Source organism: Ischnura elegans, chromosome 2 (assembly GCF_921293095.1).
Source record: "Ischnura elegans chromosome 2, ioIscEleg1.1, whole genome shotgun sequence".
Lineage (NCBI taxonomy): Eukaryota > Metazoa > Arthropoda > Insecta > Odonata > Coenagrionidae > Ischnura > Ischnura elegans.
This window is the reverse complement of record NC_060247.1, coordinates 133,294,245-133,310,393: the sequence shown is the minus strand read 5'-3', so window position 1 is coordinate 133,310,393 and position 16,149 is coordinate 133,294,245. Positions and strand designations below refer to the sequence as shown.

The 16,149-nt window shown below is 42.4% G+C and overlaps 1 protein-coding gene across 1 annotated transcript in view; it reads right to left on the bottom strand.

Annotated features, from left to right (window-relative positions):
• The window catches only part of LOC124154658, a 67,063-nt gene that overhangs the window by 28,311 nt on the left and 22,603 nt on the right, over nt 1–16,149 (bottom strand). Inside the window, exons 2-5 of the mRNA XM_046528513.1 lie at nt 14,702–15,247; nt 12,791–13,347; nt 11,043–11,472; nt 8,823–9,283 (exon numbers count right to left, since the gene is read on the bottom strand). Of these exons, the coding sequence (XP_046384469.1) occupies nt 8,823–9,283; nt 11,043–11,472; nt 12,791–13,347; nt 14,702–15,226 (1,973 nt within the window). The 5' untranslated portion in view covers nt 15,227–15,247. The remainder of the gene's footprint in view (nt 1–8,822; nt 9,284–11,042; nt 11,473–12,790; nt 13,348–14,701; nt 15,248–16,149) is intronic.

Below are 16,149 nucleotides of genomic sequence, written 5' to 3'. Positions count from 1 at the left end.
AATCTCCATCGCTCAGCCGTTTCCTCGTATTTGTAAAATATAAAGTAAAACGTGAAAGTTTTCTTTCAATTTTTATGAGTCGGTGACTTCTTTAGAGTTCTGCTACATTTACTCGTTCGAGGTGAAATTTTCATTGAGGCAAATGATCGTTCGCAAGAATGAGGAAAACGGCAGAGCCTGCGAAGCCCATACATAAGGCTGCGGAATAGCTGAGAATCGGTGCTCCGCTCTGCATAAGGTCGTGACGTCCCCAACTTAATTGCGGAAGGGTTATAAGTCTGTCGAGTTTTCGTCGCGAATAGCTCGAGAAGAAAAATCGTGCATGTGTCCTCATTTTTAAAATCACTATCACAATCTACAGTAGCAAAATGTGCAAATGACAGTTCGAAATGAAAAAAAATCGGATGCTTTCCCGGCGTATGCTGGTAGTGAAGGCTATTCGAGTTCCCCACCGGGTAATCTCCTCCATGGCTGCCGACGTTTCGGGGTACGAGTCGTACTCCATCTTCAGGGCTGAGTGTCATTTCTCGGATGGCGTGGTTCTGGTTGAGGTGGCCGAACACGGCATCAACCAGAACCACGCCATCCATTGGGAAGATGTGAAAATCATCTCTCGAGAAAAGAATTATTGAGAAAGAATTACGAAGGAAGCCATAGAGATCCGGCTAACGGACAAAAACTTCAACAGAGATGACGGTTACTCCCGCAGTAACGTATGGAAACCCGTATTGAATAAAATCCGATTGGCTAATACCAAGGACCAATCAGAGGGAACCTGACATCCCGGCACGCTATATAAGGCGAACACCTTCTGAGAAATGACACTCAGCCCTGAAGTTGGAGTGCGACTCGTACCCCAAAACGTCGGCAGCCATGGAGGAGATTACCCGGTGGAGAACTCGAATAGCCTGCACTACGAGAGTTGGAAATTATGACCGATCCGAATAGTTCCGATCTATGTCAAGCACATCCCATTCCACGACTCGTACGCAGCATCTGCCGCAGTGACTTCCATTCCAAGGCAAACGTACACTCAGTGATTGTAGCCGTGTGGAACGTAAAACTTTATGGGGCTAGACGTTTACGGTCAAAAGAGGAAAAATGTACAAGAGTCGTAAGAAGAGCATATCTCTTTTTCTGAGATGCCTCATGGGTGGCGGAGGGTGACCTCGCGAAGAAAGTGGGTTGGGAGAAATATAATCCGTTGAAGTGAGTCAAAGCAGGTGAGAGGTATAGGAGAAAATCATCATTGGAGGCTCTGTACTCGGAAGAAGAAGAAGCCATATGGGACGCCACTCGACCGATAAATTACAAACGTCATCACTTCAATTGGCAGTAAAGTTAATGTACAAAATTCACTAACTCTTCGTTAACCTTGTGGTATTCCATTTTAAGTTTTTCCTGGATATCACACAATTACTTATAACACTTTTTCATTTATATAAGAGCGCGACCTGAGTTTCAATGAATAATCATCATCATGAGGCGCTAATTACTATTCATTGAAACCCGGGTCGCGCTCTTATATAAATGGAAAAGTGGTATAAGGAATTGTGTGTATCCAGGAAAAACTTAAAGTTAATGTACTCATAAATGATCATGGTGCCGTTGGCAGTTTTAACGATTACTTAAGATTTTCCCAGTTCTGTAAAACTAAATATTGTTCCATGGATGTCGAATTTTCTGATTTATTAAAAAATGAGAAATAAACATAAAAATTTAAAAGGTTGAAATATTCTGTATCAGATAAAAGTCAGGATCATGTGAGAAAGGTGATATCAGTGGAGCAATAACGGGTTTTAATTAGAGAGATTAAAAACACATTACACAGTCAAATTTACTGGGGTCCACTGATTTTCATGTAAGATGTTGTTAGCACTTAGCTTCAATAGATCAATAAGATGCACCAACTAGTTACCATATATTTTTGGCGAGATTTCTACAAGTACAACAGTGTTGAATGTAAGCAAAAGCGTTCGCTCATGTACTTTTTCTGTGCGCAATGCACCTAATCGCATATGATTTAAATTTTCACAACAGTTTGATACGGCAATGTTCAAGTTCATACGACATCTAGATGATTTCATACAAGCTAGAGTCCATCCCCAAGACGATATATACCTTAACAAGAGTGCGCAAGATGGCTGCGGAGCAAGTAAAGGCCGAGGGGAGCATAAAAACCTCTGGTTTTATTATAAGCATATATCAAGCTAACTGTTTCCATTTTCTAGAATAGTTCGGATGCTATGGATTCAGTGTTGCCTTTATCTTTTGGTTATTGTGCAATCGTTATAAGCGCTTGTGTATATTTTTCCCCTGAGTCTGGGTTAATTGTCATAAAAAAACTAGCTCAAATCGGGAATTCCTTCGAGAGAGACTCCAGATCTGCGCGCGCTTTCGGAATATGAGTCGGGAAATAGCGAGAGCAGTAATTTCGCGAGCTAGTTTCTCTCGCGAGGCCATAAAAAAGAGGCTTCGACGAACGGAATCGAAAGCGTCCGCTCAAGAGGAGAAGGCGAAAAGAAAAGGATTTCCCGTACATTTCACATTGTTCCAAGATGTTCGTTCGAACATCAACGCGTCGTGGCCTTTCCCTCCATTTGTTGACATGTGTTGCCATGGTCTGGTCTGCTAACCCACAAATGCAGATTCGCTGATCTGCGACGACTGAACTAGAGATTCCAGTTTTCTCTTTCTCCTTGTTCTAGCTGTGATGGATCTAAGGTCGTTGGAACGAGTGTTCTAGATCAACAATATACAAACTTTTCTGCCGGAGAGCCGCATGAACTATCGTACAGCCATATCTAGTATGATGTTAAGCACGATATTGCAATGTCTCATTTTAATAATATCGTACAGCCCACTAAACTTCTGAGGTTCATTTAAATATAGACGGCGTTACATCATCATATGGGTGTGAAAAGAAGAATTAAAAGTAAGCTGCAAATAAGGCGTTGTAGCGTAGTGATCAAATTTTGTGATTGGTAAGAAGGCTCAGCCCGTTCCTTTTCTTCCATATGACAGATCTTGCCAGCACACACTAAAGTGCCCGTGAAAACGTAATACAATTTGGTTCATTTAAATAAACGCATGATAACCATATCCATGAAAATAAGAAAAAATATAATCCTTTCAACATTTTCAGCAATAATGTGAACAACGGCGGTTTCTATGAAAGGCAAGCGGAGTGAAATGAACGGGAAGAGAAAATAAAGAGCACGATATCACAATTTTCCTCAATGATAACATTTGAACAATAAAACGAGTGTTGGAGATTATTTGATACGATTATTACAGTCTCTATTAAGTTTTATCTGGGTGAATACAAAACGTGTATAATGCGCAGGTTATCGTACTTAAGCGATGAGACACCAATTTTATTTATTTGTTTATTTATCTCCATACTATCGAAAACAGCAAACATATGGCCTTAACATCTAGTTATCCATAGGCTTTAGCAATCAAAGGTACACGAACATCCATGCCATGGATAAGAGCAACCTACTCAGGCGGGATTCGATCCCGCGACCACCTGTGCTGCAGGCCAGGACTTAAACCCACCGACACCGAGACCGACAAAAAATTAATTTCATCCGGGATCGAACCGGGGACCATCTGCGTGTAAGGCGGTAGAGATAACAACTTCATCACGGATTCACATTAGTGAAATTAAATCTTATCAGTAGAAAAACATATGTCATAAATTATGAAAATCTACGATTCTCAATAATATGCAAAGGGTAGATAAGTAAATAAATTGGTTAATTTTGATAATAATGCTAATTAGCAGTTGATAATAAGTTATTATCAATTGGTATTTTAATACGGAGATTGCAGTATAAGGCAAAATGCTTCTTTTGCTAAAGAATACCTATTGACTGTTTCCATTTAAATAGCGCTGTAAGATTGTAGAAAGATTAAATAGAATAATTATGACAAAAAAAACAGACTTTGATTATTTATGATTAACCTCAGCGGCTATCCTGGAGATGCCTCCTAGTTTCCGCTCAATTAGTCCTTTTTTGACGATGATTTTCAAGGTAAAACCTTAAGCTATCATCTCAAAAGTATAAGATATATTAAGTAAACCTTTTTCCTAATTTGCTTGTATCTCAGACATTAAAAAAAATATATGTTAAAATATTTCCTCGAGTCTAGGTCAACGTATGTTATGCACACAAGTAATCTAGCCAACGTTTCTGTTTATTTTAAACTATTATCAGGGCTATGAAAGAAAAAACATAAGAACAATATAAAATACAAAGATAACAAAGATATATAATATTTTTACATAAATAAATGTTACGATTGCGTTTTTTTACAATAATATAATTTAAATATATATAAGAACAGAATACACAAAAAAAATTTTGACATACCTTAACTTTGTACATATTTATTGATATTATGTTTCTAAGGTATTGCCACACTTAGTTACCATTAATTTTGATTGATTAAATAAAAACGTTGACCTAAACTCCAGGAAATATATTAACATGTTAAACGAGGTCAAGATAAGAAAAAAATAATAATAATTAAAAAAATATGTCTTAGGAAATACTGGGGTAAAAGTTTCCATTTTGAGATGGTGGGCAAATGGTGGCAAGGGACACAATCCTTCAGACACAATCATCCAAAATTCAAGGTGGTGGTGGCATAAGTTTGAGACGAGCGAGTTATCCGAGAGGCGCCGAAAGAGACGAGGCTCCTCCTCTTCGGCGTCTGCGGTCATCTGAGACTATCTGGGCCATTTCACGCAGATTTCTGTGGCTCGGATCAATAGCGGATGAAAGCTATAGATCCAGCCCAGTGACGTCACGGAATTTTCCTCACCCTAGATTACGGAAAACCGCTCCTCGACTTACATGCTTACCCACCGATCGGAATTAAAGAACGCTATTAATTAATTGACCCAGCAAGTACTGCAGTATTTTCTTAAATTATTAAATTAAAATTTATTATGTTGTAGACGAATTTTTATTTAAAAAACCCCGATCGGTTTCAACACTCGTGTCATTGGTGGTGAAAATACATCTTGATTCTCGCTGGAACTGGTTCCGAGGCCTCTTTTTATGATATATTTCGATGCAGTGAAATTCAGAAGAAACGGACAGATGTCTGTAAATTGATATTTTAGGTCTCAATCTAAGGGGATTACAAATGGAGTAAGTATATTGAATGAACTGTGTACTGTATGATAAATGCCCCCAAGTTTTCCGCGAAAATACGGTGAATTTTTGTAACTACATCGGGAATTAAAAAAATAAATCATACCTTTTCATGGCCCAGTACATTGATTCATTTCTTACAGAAGTAATGCTTGCTGCGCCTGTCATATCTGTACATATGTTGCGAAATATTATGGCCATTTATTTCCAACAAATATATGCCCCCTGCCAAACATCCTAAAGGTGGCTCGCAAGGTATAATATAGATGCAGATGCGCCCTTTACGTCAATTAAAAATCGCGGCCCCCAGGAAAGAAAAGGTTGTCGACCCCTACTGGTTTGGCTTGGGACACATGAGGAGGGAGGAAGGGCCAAGGCCCCCTCCGTAATTCGAAAAATAAATATAAAAGTTGAATTCCATACTGCGAATTATTTCAATGAATGATACGAGAGGTCATGGCCGCGGCTTGTAGGATATACTCCTTCATACCTAATATTATCATCATAAATATGAAAATAAATATAAAATGTCATGGAACGAAAATGGGGGGCCGAGAGGGCCCACTGAAATGACGATGTACATATTACGCAAGAGGTGTAAGGAAATAATAACCACGCTTCCCTTATCACGCGTTTCTTAGGCATCTTTAACCTTATGTAAATTATATTATGCAGATTTTCAGTTACTTTCTATAGTTCAACACACAGATATAAGAAAACCTGGAGTTTGTAGGTATACTACATACGAATTTATAACTAATTAATCGGAGTTAAGTTTAAAAGGATGCTTGGTGGCAATCCAATATGGCGGTCAATTTCCCAATATGGCGGCATGTACCCCGAATGGGATTTTTCGGGACCTTGGAGATTTTGATCCAGGACACCCGAAGACCATTTCAACCGATTTTCAGCCGTTTAGACGACTTTTCCGAAGTTGAGCATAGTATTCTTACACTGCTCTGAGGGACTAAAATTTTGCACCTCGTTTACGCGAAAGCCAATCGCGAAATGATGTCACCGGTAGATCATCCGCTCTGCATCTCCATCGGCGTCCAACAGTCCCGTTTATTTAATTTGCGAAAAAGAAAAACGCCTGACGAGTCGTCTGACGAGACTTTCGCACTGGAGGTAATCCGGTTCCGGATATTTTTTGAAGGTCGTATGTTAATTAATGTGGGACACGTCTTCTTTACGAGTGCGCATTCCTTACCCGCGGGGCCCCCGAAGAAAGTTTCGCCTCCCCGAAATTAGTCGCGGCATTCCTGCAATTGGCCGCAAGGACGACAAGGCGAGTGGAAAATGATGGGGGGGGGGGGGGAAGAAGAAGTCTTCTTCTTCTTCCCTCCGACGTTTATATACGTTGGTTGGGGAGTGGGGTTGAGTTTGGAAAGTAGTGGCGGAAGGTTTTAACGCCCAGATTCACAACTTGAGCCCTTCCAGTGGCGCAGGGAGGGTGGGAGGGTTTGGGGGATAAAAAACCCCCCCAGAGCTAATAGAAATTATTTAGTTTAATCCATTTTACTTACTTGGATTGATATTACTATTAGACTAATTTAAGGATTAATAAAATATCCCCCAGAAAGCCGTAAAACTCACCATTTTGAACCATTTATCTTAGCCGGGGATAGTGAGAAATGGAAGGCTGTCGTATACCAATCTTAGGATTTTAGTACTAATAGACTCGGCGATTAATTTGCTTTAGCTTTAAAATACGTGTGGTACGCATGCAAAATTCATACGATATTGATTAAATATTTAGCGTCGGAAATTTTCTGCTGCATATAGCAAGGAATTTCGGCTGTTATATCGTCAAAAAACGAGTCATTTACGATGGTTAGACAAGGCTGGCTGGGGCTGATGATGGTGGTAATAGGTAATAAAGCAGTTGCGCAGCGAGGGGGGGTTTTGGGGGATAAACCCCCCCCTTCTCAGAGCTCAGAGAAATTTTTAAGTTTAATCGATTTTGCTTAATTGGATTGATATTACTATTAGAATAGTGTAAGGATTAATATAACATCCCCCAGAAAGCCGTAAAACTCACCATTTTGAACCATTCATCTTAAAATTACGCTATTTATTAATATCGCATCTACCGCTTATCCTGGTGGGTATACCACACCTCCAAACACCCCGGTATTAATTACACTTGAACCCTCTGACCCTTAATTCCTAGCTGCGCCCCTGAACCTTTTGACCAGATACAGAGCACCCCAGATAACCCCAACGGCCTCGTCAAACCAAGTATGAGAAAGTACACATTTTGTTTGATCTTTACTATGCAAGTACTATAATGACCACCTCCAAAAAGATCAAATTCAGATTGTAAGACTACTTGAGCACTGAAATAGAATACATAGATCATTGAGTACTCGATCAGTTACTTAGAAACCCGCGTCCCTATGTAGCCAAATATGATTGAGTACATGTTATTATAATTCTTTCTTAACGCGGTTTCACACCATAAAATTCTCGTCAATTTCCAATCAAAACTCGTTGAACAATCTTTCTCGAATGGATATTACGCAATATTAATCGTCATGACTGCAAACATTTCGTTTTGAATGCTCTTGAATCCATTCGTTTCCATCAAATTCGTCTTTTATTTAACGGATCAAATTTCTACTGAATCTCAAATGATGTCAAAGCATTGCGAACAATTAGTGAAGTTTCTATAGCCTTCCACGCGCTACCTTGTAGATGGGATGAGTATTGACATCATGGCCGCTTGAGAGAGAAACGCTGTAGAAGACCTCATAAACTTTTATGAGGAGCAAATGTGTTTGTAAAAAAGTGAGCTCCCAACACTGCCACATGAATCAGAAGAGAAGTTCGGCACTGCAAGATGTCGATACAAATCTGTTTCCAGAGTATCAAATAACAATTTTAATTGTTTCGGTCGCGCTTTACGTTATTCTTTTTTCGATCATGTTGACTATCAATTTATTCAAGCTAATTCAATCCCTATAAAAAAACTTTCTAATTTTTTCTTTTTATTTCTCATTGTGGAAAGCACCAAGTAATGATCTTTTACAACGAAACTTAGATGGATAATATTTCCAACAAATAAGTTATTTTGAAAGCTCTCCACTATGGATAAGGCAAATGATTATTTTCATCATAGCTAAATATAAGTTATTTTCACCGTACACGTACTGTGGTGGAAAAAATTAACGCAAAGCTCGTTGACGTCTGAGAGCGGCCAGTTCAGGAACTACTTGTCTTCAAAAATTTTGCCCTCGTAATGCTCTCATACAACCGGGAGTTTTAAAAGCAATACATCCCTTATACCGGGGAAATAATCATGCCCGTCGCATTATGACAAGGCGCAAAAGATCCAGCTACGAATTCTACGCCATATTCTCTGAAGTATGCTTCGCCCTCGACTCACCTAGAATGGAATCTACTCTCGTCGGGACATCAGTGGACACAGCCGGCATATTGGGCATTGAGACTGCCTTAGAACCCAATCGTTCCGGTGGTGTAGTGGGTAAAGTATCATACTACGAATCAGAGGCTCCACGGATCAAGTCCCAGTGACGGATGACTTGATGCTGCACACACACCCTTTAAACATTTTTCTGATCTTATAGCTGTCGTAATTATTAATGTTTGGGAACAAAAAAAATATGAATTTTTAAGAGACACGCTACTCACAGCGATAGGAACGTGGACATCCTCTTCTCCATGAGCACGACGGTGTCTTCGGGCTGCTGGGTCATGACGTCGCAGAAGATGCGCTTGGCGCACGGCGTCTCTTTCCACGCGTCCACCCCGTACTGCTGCAGTTTGCTCATCACCGCCTCGTGGCGCACCTCGAGCCGATCCAAGAAGTTCTCGTCCGATTCGCCGCTCTCCCCCAATCCGTTCACGGAGCGACGCCTCCTCTGTCCCGAAGACCTCGCGTCGTCGTCCAAAGGAGCGCCTATGTCGTCGTTGACGTCCGCGTACACCACCGACGACTTGGAAGTGTGGTCCACGAAGCGCCCCACAGCCACGGCACCCAGACCCAGCGCCGCGCCGCCCGCCATGATGCCAAGCGCCGGAAGGAGCACGGCAGGGGATGCCAAGGTCTGCGCCAGGCCACCAGTGGTCGCGGCTGCACCCACCACGCCCACCTGCGAGAGTCATTCCATTCGTCAAACACTTTTAACGCCAATATACACTACTCTGAATATGATTAGGTTCAGCTACTACAGTCCTACCGGCGAGAGTTGTCCGGTGGTACTTTCAAAGGAGGGGCGAAGAACCTTGCGCCAACATTGTTTGCAACCAATCGCTGTCCCTCAAATGCACCTCACACCTTTGCCTAGTCATACGACGTTGTCACATGCGCATGAAGCACTGAAACAAACCCTTTCTGCGAATCGCCAAAATAAAGGATTCTTCCTTCGGATCCTTCGTGCTCGTCGTCCCTTCTGGCTGCTTTCTTCACGGGACCCTTTTGTTTACATGTGAGGTGGGCGTTTCCCTTTCTTACCTGGCACTCTTGGCCCCTACTCCCTCTAGCTGTCAACGGTCAACTCTCGGCGGCCGGACTGCAGTTGGACCAATTGAGGATATGCTAATTAAGGCATGAAATCCAAAGGCCGATTTAAGATGGAAGGAAGAATATTTCCTAAATCGGCTTTACGACTGTATATGTCAATTCTTAACGGACCAAGGGACAATTATAAATTGTAACTCGGTGTCCGATCCGATCAGTCCTTTGCTATAAAGCTTTATGGGTAGATACTTAGTCACCGTGATGATAACGATTGAGTGGACATAGTGCACCATTTAAAAGGCAAAGCTTCAAAATTGATTCTCTCAGAAAAAACTGTGTCAGAAAGGGTTACCTAGAGAGGGCTAGGCTAAGATGGGTCAGCTAATGATTTGAGTCATTCGTCGGATTGCAACTTATTTCACGACCCCAATCCATACCATGAAGTGCTGGACATGGTGAGTGAGGAGTGGCTGCTACCCGATGAAATACGGAGGTGACAGAAGGTTTGGATGGAGCGAGTGTTGAGCAGGGAGAGGATGTTGAGAACGCTCTTTTGTTTGTTATCGTTGTTTTGGTAATTTTACTTCCCCAAGAGGCATATTTTTTCTATTTTAGAGGGTAGAATGTTGTGTAAAAGCGGGAGAGAAAGGAAGACAAAAGGGTGTTTCGATGGAATGAAAGGAAGTTGGCCTTACTGTGAATTAAAGAGGGAAGTCTATGAGGGGAGAGTCTATGCCACTTATTAAATACTCCATGGACCCCTACCTTAATCGGTAGAATACTCTAATAATATGCCATCTGTTAGCAGTTAGTACAAGCACACACCGAACGCCCCGAATTAAAAATCACTCCAACCAGTCAATTGACAAAAGATATTTAAAATGGCGTACATGTTTCAGTTGTCAGTTTAAGTAAAATGATTAATGCTAAAATAGTTCTTGGAGTGTAGGTCAACGTATGTGATGCAAAATAGTTAAAACCAACGTTTCTGTTTATTTTAAACTATCATCAGGGCTATGAAAGAAAAGCATAAGAACAATATAAAATACAAAGATATACAATATTTTTACATAAATAAATGTTACGATAGCGTTTTTTGCAATAAAACAAAATAAATAGTTTTTTATGAAGTAAAATGATTGAGAGATATGAGTAAGCACGCGAAAAAAATTTTGGCGAGTATTTATATGACCTTTGCAGTTTCATTTTGATGAGTAATGACAATGATTACAATTTATTTTTATATTTTCTACCATTAAGTCAATGTTTTGGTCATTTTATTGCTCCTAGAGGCATATTTTTTCTTCCTTGTAGTTGCCTTGATATTGATTTATTGACAGTAATAAAACCGAAGGGACATTTTGCTGATATCACTCCACACTCATACGAACCTTCTCGTCAGCCTCCGACTCTGGCGATTGCTTCGTGAGCCCGAGGTTGTGTGAGATCTTCCGCGTGGCTTCCACGATGGGCTGCATGACGGGCCGGGTGAAGTCGGACACCTTCTCCACTCCGGTCTGCACGTGCGATCGGATGTGATCGCTGATTCTCTGCCACAGGGACTTGCCGAGTGCGCCGCTGTGGTCGAAGATGAGGCCCTCGAAGAGACCCGCGGGCAGGCTGAGGTCGGGGAAGGGGGCGGCCGGGGGCGGCGGGCCCTGGGGCGGGGGCAGCGGACGAGGGGGGTAGTAGCCCTTGCCCGGGGCGCGCGGTGCGTAGACGTTGCTGCTGCCGGAAGACTCGTAAGGGCCGGCGTATCTCAGCGGCTGCGATAGGTGCGGTCTGTGCACAACAGGGACCTGGGGTGGGGCGTACTTGTACCTGTAATGCAGTAATTCAGGCCATGCAATAAGCATCAATCACCAAAATGTGTGCACCATAATATTAATTTTGAAGTTTGTCCAATCGCTCTGGCAGAATATTTTTAATAAAATTCTTCGACCAGAATCTGGCAAATGACTTGAGCATAATTGGAGGAATTGCAATCACTTTGAGAGAAATCATCACGAAAATCTCAGGAAATACGATGACACAGTTGAGCATATCACACATTGAAAAAAATACTGAGAGACTCATGCCCCCAAGCGGATGAACAATTTCAGGGATTAATACAACTATTTTTGAAATAAGAACCTCATGAAAGAGGCGATTTCAGATATAATTAAGGAACCACATGGATGAAAATAGAATGAACAACGTCTGCATGCTCTCTTTACAATTGCCCAGTACTTATTTATCAATGATCATGAACCTTGCGAATTATGATCTAAGAGATCTCATTATGAATAAGGATGAGCTGTAAACACAAATGCCTAGAGACTCGAAGGTTGCGCGCTAAACTAAGACGCTTGAGCAATTGAGAATAGATATCTTTCATATCGACACGGATAACATCATCTTAGAGCCTCACTATATTTCCAGGTCCAACAGAACAGACAGTCCGATGAAGGATAGATTTGGGAATTCGTTTTTCCATCGAACGATAAAGGACTTTGATGAATTCTTCGTGGAATTTCATCAGAGCATTTCCTTATTATTTGTTAACAGCAGGTGTCCTTAAATCCCCTGCGATACGCCCTTTGAGGCCAGTGCCGTAGCCAGGACTTTCGTCCGGGGGGGGGGGGGGGTCCCCAAACCAGGGAGGAAATTTTTGAAAAACCGGGCACTAAGTAATGGGTTTTAAACTAATTTTAACACTTTTAATAAACGAAAAAACTTAATTTATTTAAGAAACATTTTGTAAATTCCTGATTTTTCAATATTTTGTTTTCTTTTACGAAGGACAATGATTTTGTTTTAATATTTCAGGGGGAGTCCGGACCCCCCGCCCCCCCCTGGCTACGCCACTGATTGAAGCGGCTTAACCCTTCCAAACCAGAGCTACTTTTGGGAGAATTCAAATTTCAAGATTTTTTCTTATGAAAACTTGATAATTTTGCAATCAATCATAATTATTGAGGCAACAGAATATTTCGTCATTACAATTAACAACACAAAATAATGCGTAGTTTAGATATTTCCTAAACAGAGCATATAATATCTTTGATGTTGCTTAGAAGCAACATTGGGTTATTATGGGTTAAGGGATATTACGAAGATGTAGATGATATTTCCTTGGAGAAAATGTGTATTTATATACCTGTAGTGGTTCTTGCCTCCGGAGTAGGGTCCGTATCCCTGTCTGTATCCCTTGTACTTGTAGTAGTCGTCGTTCTCGTCCTCTGTCTCGGCGAGGTTGTCTTGCGGGGAGAGGAAGTAGGAGAGCGTCTTGGGTCTGCCGCCTCCCTCCTGCCTCCTCTGGGCGTCCACTTGGTCCTGGGATCTCTGCAGTGACGACGTCTGCGCGTCCGCCGGCTCGAAAGCGAAAGGACTGTGATCGTCGTGCATGCCGTCCTCGTCCTCGGAGTGAACGTTTCGATAGGAGACCCTCGAGGCATCCACCTGGAACTCTTGCTCCTCGTCTTCCAAAGGTGCGGGCCTCGCTTCCTGGATGCCCAGCTCCGGGTGGGCGTACTGCAGCACCGGGGTTCGAACCCCGGCCTCCGTGATGGGTTCCCTCCTAGTGGCGGCCGCCCCGTCGAACAGCAGCGATGCACTCACGACCTGGTTGTTGGAGGGTTCGCTGCCCCCGCCGAACCTCAGCATTCTACCCCGCTGATGTCCCTCCGCGTCGTTCGTCTCCACAGAGGGAGGATTCTGTGAAAGACCACGAAACGAAACAGACACAATTTCATCAGAGTGTTCTACAAAATACGTCGGTGTGAAATGATTAGCTGATAAGAGAATAGAGTGGAGAGCTACGTCGAACCAATGAAATGAACCAATGTCTGAAAATGTTGTGTGGCTAGATACCCGGGTATCCGCATTCGGGATGCAATTGTACGTATAGGTTTGCTTGTATATATTTATATTTTGTTTTTGTTTTTTGTTTTTTTTTCCTCTAATTTTTGAATTTACTGAGTCTTGATGTAGTATTTTTTTATTGAGTATTGCTGTACTATTTCAAATGATTTTTACTTAACTGTTGTGCACTTCTAAATTATCTCATGTGCCAAATGGTCCACGATAATAAATTAATAGAATTGAATTGAATCATAGGATTGCTGACAAGTGATGATGATGAAGCCCCATTGGAGCCCACGTGAAAATATATCCTTATAAATTGAATCGGCTTCATGATTCGCTTGAATAGCGCTGAAAGGTAAATTCATTTTTCGTTATTGACCGGCATTATGATATGTAGCAATATCGAAAAATGGGGCGTCGGAGGATTCATGCCCCTGGGTTGGGTGGTATGCCTCCTCAGTAGGTCTATCGCGGGAAGTCGCCACAACGGAAATAAATTCGGGGAACTGAGGTACCTAAAGTCTCCTCTAGGACGACATATATCCAGATCCGGATCCAGAGAGGGACTTATTCCCCCTGAAATAACCAATTTACGCCAGGTAAAACGGTTATTTTGTTCTGCTGCAGAATGCACATGGGGAGTAGAGTCCAGAAAACTCAAATTGATAAAAAATGAACATAAATGTTTGCTTTAAAAACATAGTTCTTTGGAAAATTATTGACAGCCTTAAAGTGTTATCTCAATCCTCGAAATTCTCAAAAGTTTCGTAACCTCCCGGACCCACACAACTGCTGGAAGGTTGCGCCCCAGGACCCCCAGGTAGCCCCCCATTGCCCCTATCCTGGAACCACCTGCCTGCGTGTGCCTGTGTGCAGTGGCGCAGCGAGGGGGGGGGTTTCGGAGGTTAAACCCCCCCCCCCCCAGAGCTCAGAGAAAACTTTAAGTTTAATCCATTTTACTTAATTGGATTGATATTACTAATAGAATAGAATAGTGTAAGGATTAATAAAATATCCCTCAGAACGACGTAAAACTCACCATTTTGAACCGTTTACCCTAAAATTCCGCAATTTAATAATCTCGCACCTATCGCTTATGCTGGCGGGTATTCAATACCACCACATACCCCAGTATTAGTGCACCTAAACCCCCCCCCAAGCCGTAATTCCTGGCTGCGCCCCTGCCTGTGTGCACATTACTCACTTGGTCGTTGGGGGTGATCCCTGGCACGAGTCGATTGTTGATGACCCTGGCGTTCCTCCACACCTTTCCTCTCTTGTCGTCCTCGTCGTCCGGCACCCGGATGCCCTCGATCACCACGATGCCGTCAGAGTCCACGTGGGTCCTCTGCTGCTGCTGCTCCAGCTTCCTCCCGCTCCGGACCGCCTGCGACGCTTCCTTCTCCTCCATTTTCAGCGGCTCCGAGGAGATGAGCACGGGCGGTGGGACAGCGATGCCCACTGGCGAGGAGGCGGCCGCGGCAGACAGGGGCGCGTGCTGCTGTTTGGCCTTGCGCACGATGAGCGTGGACGCGGGGCCCTGCTTGCTGTGCGACGGCACGCGGACCACTTCGGTGAGCAGACTGCCGGGAGGGGGCTCTTCGATGCGAAGCGAGGTGAACAACTGACGACCCGGCCCGCGTATCGAAGCCTCCTTGGCATCGTTAGCGCCGCTGGACGACCCTAGGGCCACCAGGGCGAGCAGCACTAAAGCTCGCATTCCGTCCATGATTCTGAATCCCTATACTATCTGAAAAGAGAGGAAGAAAGACATTAGTGATGACTCTCAAGAAGGCTCACGCGTATAGATAGTAGATACTGAAATGGTTCCAGGGATTCCACCATATTGTTTGGCGCCTGATGAGGACAGTGACGCCGGCAATGCCAAAGGAGACCAGAAGATGCTGACAGGATTGCCAGTACACCGTTATCATCACGCATAAAACAATGCGGTGGAAAGCGGAAACACAATGATAGAATTAACATTAAAAAGAAGAACTTTGTGCTTTCACATTAATATTTATTCACGTGTTTTGTGTATTAATGTGAAAGAACAAAGTTCTTCTTTTTAAGGTTAATTATGAATCGCTTTCACCAATTTACACCTCTAATAATCAACAATGATAGACATTGTTCGGCTATTTTCATTTGCCTGCGAGTTAAGCTGCTTTTCAAAAAAATATTGACACCTTTGGACGAAAACCTTTTGAATAGAAGTTTAAAGATAAGATTGAACAAACCGTGAGAAGGTGTGTGAAAGCTATATTAAACTACGGGATATGCAAACTTTGGTGATTAATTATTACCCAAAAATACGCTACTGAAATTATCGTAGAAAAACTAAACGATGGAATACCATCTAAAGATCGTTTGATACCCCTGTTAATAGTTCAAGTCCTTCATTCTGATAGACAACGCTTAATCTTGTAAATGGAACTATTCCTACAAAAGTCATTAGGAGGCTAAGATAAAATTAGCAATTTGGAATACGCCGAAGCTTTTGTAATGCGTTATTAAATAACACTAAAGCCATTTCCACTTGATTTTAATGATGGCTTTTGTTCTCGAAATTATGGCATGAAGGTCATATTCATCCGAAGATACGGGAAGGGAAGCGAAAAATTTTCCAGGGTAAGATGAAGACAATGATGC